The 5,380-nt window shown below is 43.6% G+C and overlaps 1 protein-coding gene across 2 annotated transcripts in view; it reads right to left on the reverse strand.

Moving 5' to 3' along the window:
- elavl2 (ELAV like neuron-specific RNA binding protein 2) overlaps positions 1-5,129 on the reverse strand; it is a 134,699-nt gene extending 129,570 nt beyond the window's left edge. Inside the window, exon 1 of one of the 2 annotated variants that reach the window (XM_063186713.1) lies at positions 5,041-5,129. Coding sequence is in view for 1 of the 2 variants with exons in the window: in XM_063186714.1 (XP_063042784.1) it covers positions 5,041-5,091 (51 nt within the window). In the remaining variant the exon portion in view is untranslated. The remainder of the gene's footprint in view (positions 1-5,040) is intronic. The other variant, XM_063186714.1, reaches the window with a different exon arrangement.
- Between the last annotated feature and the right edge of the window lie 251 nt (positions 5,130-5,380).

A 5,380-nucleotide genomic window follows, 5' to 3' on the forward strand; every position in this document is an offset into this window, starting at 1 on the left:
CTAGCAAACTGGACCGCCCTCAAGCGAACATTTGGATATTAATTATTCAGTATGATATTTTTAGAAGGTCATTGCTTCTTTCCTTTTCTTTCGTCATGTCAAAATCAAAATATTCAAACCTTTATTATCCAGCCATCACAAGACTCCTTTTTCTGTTTCATCAGCAATTTATTTTTTTAATTTATTTAATTTTATAATTCCATAGAATTATTTTATTATTAGTCACTAGGGCTGTCTGATTACAAGAAAAATCAATACCATGATTATTACAGTCAATATTGATATTTTTTTTAATCTATATTTTTAGACAACTAATTGTGCTTAACAATTCACAATCTTCCCTCCCTTCACCAGTTGGAGTGGAGGACCATAGAGAAAAAAACAGAGGTGTTCTGCATGAGTGTTGAGTGGCAAGTCTGCTCTGTGCTTGAAATGGCTCAAGTGGAAGGACGGGAATGTATTGCGCATCGCGCAACCTACCGTTTGTTAGAATAGACAAATTTAAAAAATATTGTTTCAACACGATATTATGAAATTTTATATTTTTTGACAGCAATATTGATATCACAATATAAATTCAATATATTGCACAGCCCTAATACTTGCTTAACCCATTTTAGCCCTTTTTGGGAAAAGGCGCCCTCTGCCAATTAAAGCCTAAATATCTCAGCCTGTGAAGCACATAAAAACATGAAATAAGTTGGATTTAAAAGCTGGGACCCTCATTTTGCATTGGAATGTGTTCAGCCAGCTCGAACATCAGCACATTTTAAAAAACAGAATTAAAATCTCAAGATCCTGAATGCGGCGCATGTCGCTCCAGGCTAGAATGGGTTAAAAGAGATTTGTAGAAGTGGACAGCGGGGACACCGGTGGGTGCCTCAGCACGAGACAAAAAAAAATTGGGGATCCCCCTCGGCACATTCATCCACAGCTAATAAGGCAAGAGGCACCCCTTTCAAAATGAACAACCATTCAAACACACACACACACGCACACTTTAAAATGCCACCAGACGTCCGTCCACCACAAAAATGTCAATGTAGTTTGTATCTGCATTTTTTAAATACCACTCAATCAATCCATGATAGCTGCTTTGGTCATACCTGGAGTGTAGGCTAGAAGTAAGCTTACTGAAAATCAAGTAGGCTAGTACTTGCAAGTGGAAAAAAAAATGTTGCTGTAATATTAAGCTACTCTTCTGTCTTTCTCTACAGGCGTGTAGTTAATTTTACTGTTCCATCATTCACTCCTTCATTTATCAATTTTCACCAGGTAGGCTAGTGGTGAGCACATCCAAGATGCAGGTGCAGGACTAAAAGCTCAAAATACTATGAAAATAAAAATTATAATGTCCGCACACTGTTCCCTTCCCATCTTGCTTTTTTTCATTTTTCCAGTGAGCGCTTTCGAGCTAGTCACTCTTCATCAGACTATAGGAGAAAGAGCGAGCGAGCGAGAAACCACGCAGGCCAGATCACGAGAGTGTGAGAGAGGGGGAGGGCAATAGAGAGAGAGAGGGAGAAAGGGGGGGGGAGAGCAAAGACAGCTGGGGGGGGTGGACGTGGACCGAGAGAGAGAGCGTGAGAGAGAGCGCGAGAGAGAGAGAGAGCGAGAGAGCGAGAGAGAGACAGAGAGAGAGGGAGAGCGCAAGAGAGAGCGAGAGAGAGAGACAGAGAGAGAGGGAGAGCGCAAGAGAGAGCGCGAGAGAGAGAGCGAAAGAGAGCGAAAGAGAGCGGGAGAGAGCGAGAGAGAGCGGGAGAGAGAGAGAGCACAAGCGAGAGGAGGTGGGGCTGTGACCCTTTAAAACAGACGTCAATATCTGCTGATTCCCAGGAGAGAGAAGCTGCTTACTCACTCACTCAGGCCCTGAAGGGGAAGAGCCAGCCCTGAGTAAGAGGAGGGGGGGGGAGGTGGATGGCTAGCCTGTGTGTGAGAGCTTGTTGGATTGAATGTGCATGCATATGCACGTAAGCTTATGTGGTGTGTGTGTGTGTAAGAAGGAGCAGGTTATATGTGTAACAGTGGGGGTTTGTATCCAGGCCGCGCCCTCCTAGTGACGCATCACCTTCAAGCGTTGCTACTCGTCAGGTCAAGAACAATGACTTTCTGAGCTTCAGAGAACTCAGGAACGAACTACACCCACTTTTTCCGGAAGCAATTGACTTTGAGCAGCTCCAACGGCCTTGGGTAGAGGCGTGTTCAGGGCAGCAACGTGGTTTAAGAAGAGATGTTTGGTCTAAACGTCTGCGCCGCCAGTAGTTGACCAGTACCAAACCAAGGGAGGCGGGTCAACCATGCCGTTTGAGAAACGTTAATCGTTATGCTATTGGTCAGAGCAAGTCTGGTAGAGATTTGACAGTCGATGATTATTAGGCTAGGCGGTTTGACCCATCCTCCATCAGTACACAGCCGAGGGCAAATTGCTAAAATCAGTGTGTTGTACACACGCACACGCGCGCGCACGCACGCAAACACACACACACACACACACACACACACACACACACACACACACACACACACACACACACACACACACACACACACACGATTTGCAAAGAAAAAAGGCTCTGCTCTGTGGGTTCATTACGTTCAAAAAGCAGGATTTTTCAAGTGACACCATTATAATTGAATCATCAACAAATAAGATGTGCTTCTCTGTGTTTTCGAGTGTTTCTTCTTTGTTTTTGTAAACTGGACAGATTCAGTCTCCAGCATTTATTCATTTTTACTACATGCACCAAATAAACAACGAAAAACATTTCGCAGAGCTCTGACCAAGGGATTTCCTCAACCAAGTTTTTGAAATCACTGGGTCTTCACAAGTATATTGGGTGTTCTTGGATGATTGGGGGGGGGGGTCAGACAAATTCAACAAAAAAAGGATAATCCAGGCAGCTCCAAATAAATAATGAGGCAGTGAATAAAAAAGACTTTATTAACTCATACAACTCAAGCCTTTATTACTAACTCATGGCTAAAGCAAGATTAAAAGAGCCAACATGTTTCGACCTCAAAGGAGCAGTGTTTTTTAATTCACTTCCTCATTTTTTACCTGGGGTTGCCTGGATTATCATTTTTTTGAAATTACAGTTACTACTGAACACTGTTTATGTCGATAAATATGCAATACATGTTCCCACTTCCAGCTACACCAAGATCACAAGACATCTGCAAACGCTTAAGATTTCAACTTCCCTTTAGATAATATAAAACCCTACTCAGTAGCAGCAGATAGGCCTACAGAAGAGAAAATATATCCAACCATTTCAGACTAAACTAGCTCCTTCAGATCAGATATGAATCCGTTTCTCATCAGTTAGGACTAGGAGCTGAGTGAGGCCGGGTGGTGCGGTGCTGTGCGGTGCTGTGCAGTTCAGCGCAGTGTGGCAGCGATGTCCTTGTTAGCCCTACCATGAAATTCTACAAAGGGGCTGAAGTAAAGTTGGAGCTCCAACATTACATCCAGTGAGCGCCATTAACGGCCAGGAGAGAAGGGACTTGGGGGAGGCGGGGGCTGGACATCTGGCATAGCAGGTATTTCCCTGTGGTTGTTGCACCCTCATGGGCCCCACTTTCAGAAATGTTTAAAAAATAATATATAAAAGGGAAAATAGGGGCCCATGAGGGTGCAGGGCCAACCGGTGAGTCACTTATGCGCCACTAATTATGTGTGGCCCTTGTCAACCAAAAGTGCCCAGTCCCTATTTCTCCCCCAGTACAGCCCTGAGGAGACGAGTGCAAATGCAAATGTAATTGGGCAGGTGAAGCCATGAATACAAATGAAAAGATATTAAATACCTTCAGGGCTATACATACATGAGGTGTTTCAACACTGACTTTTTAAAAAGCAAGACAGGCCCCTAATATGCCATTAAAACCAGGCGACAAAGCTTCTACACAGCGTCACAGCTGAAAAAAAAACTGCCACAGAACCTACAGGTGTAGCGTGTTACAATGGTCCGTGGACATTTCAGGGAGTGGTTGCGCTGTGCATTATACTACTGCAGAACGAAATAAAATGTGCGCATTTCTTTTTGCACGTTTTTCATCGCATGATAAACTCAATAGTATTTCCGGCGTGGATGGTGTCGCCTTCTGGGGGAAAAAAGTTGAGTTCCACATGGTTCTAGAAGTGCACGCACTACGGAATGTGGATGGATTTCCAGTCAGGCGCGTGAATCAGCAGTATCACAGGCACTATCCGCAGTGCACCTTTTGAACAAGCCCCTTCACCGGGGTACACACAAAAAGGTGAACCGAATGACAAACGCCAAGAAACCTTTTTTTATCCTCCCTGTTGAATGTACCCCATATTTCAGTCGTGGCCTGTGTTAAAAGTGGCCAATGGCCATTTCAACCACCCAAGGCAAAAGTTAAGACGCTGGCTTGCTTCTACAATATATTCGACATGTGAACAAATCGAACTACACACCAAAGATTTTGCACACGTTGTTACCTTACCGATTGGGGGGGGGGTTAGCTTGTTAAATTAGCAAGTGTAGCCTAGCAATGTGACGTGCCTTTTGGCTGCCAATGTGGGTTTTAAATAAATACACGCGGACAGCAAGCTTCATTCCGGTGCATTAAAACACATACATTTGGAAATGTTTGTGAAAAAGGTTGATAAATTGCTCGTCAACCATCACATGTCCGATTTAGCACACGCCCATTTCCACCTGCTGACAAACCAACATCAGCCCCGGCGTCTCAAAGAAACCACGAGCCCACATCAAAACTGGTTTAAAATGCTCCAGTCGCTGCACTTTCTTAGAATTTTTATCTGAATTGCCTTCACGTCTACAACACTGGTTTCTGTCGATTTTGGAGGGTGCTCGTACTTTAACAAACATGCATTTAGTTGGCGTATGAATTTACCATCATCTGAGGCAGTTAACCACTTCCAACTACAGCTAATAAAAAAACTCAACTACAGCGGTTTATTAAACGAAGCAGTTGCACGTCGAAAGCACATTTCAGTGCAAACTATTTAACGCTGAACCAAACTGGGAGTTAATTTAACCAAGTTTCTCTTACCTCAATCGACAAATTCGCCTCACGGATGGCTTTAAATAAGTAATGGTCCATAAACGCCACACGTCCTTCCAGTTGTTTGATTTTTTCGAAATGAATTACCAAAAGGGGAGAGGCGGGAAACTTTGCCTAGCTTTATAACAGGCGTCCAATGGGACCAATGAAAAACGACAATGCAATCGAATCTTCACGCTAGATCCAATAACTTTCCACCAAAGGATTATGCCCTCGTACGGACTTCCATACAATTGGGTAAAGGGAATCACCTGCCAAAATGAAGCCAGCTGCTTCTTCTCAAAGCTGGATAATTAATTAACCTCAGGTGCCACAATCGTCAGCACAA

This window comes from Engraulis encrasicolus, chromosome 21 (assembly GCF_034702125.1).
Source record: "Engraulis encrasicolus isolate BLACKSEA-1 chromosome 21, IST_EnEncr_1.0, whole genome shotgun sequence".
Lineage (NCBI taxonomy): Eukaryota > Metazoa > Chordata > Actinopteri > Clupeiformes > Engraulidae > Engraulis > Engraulis encrasicolus.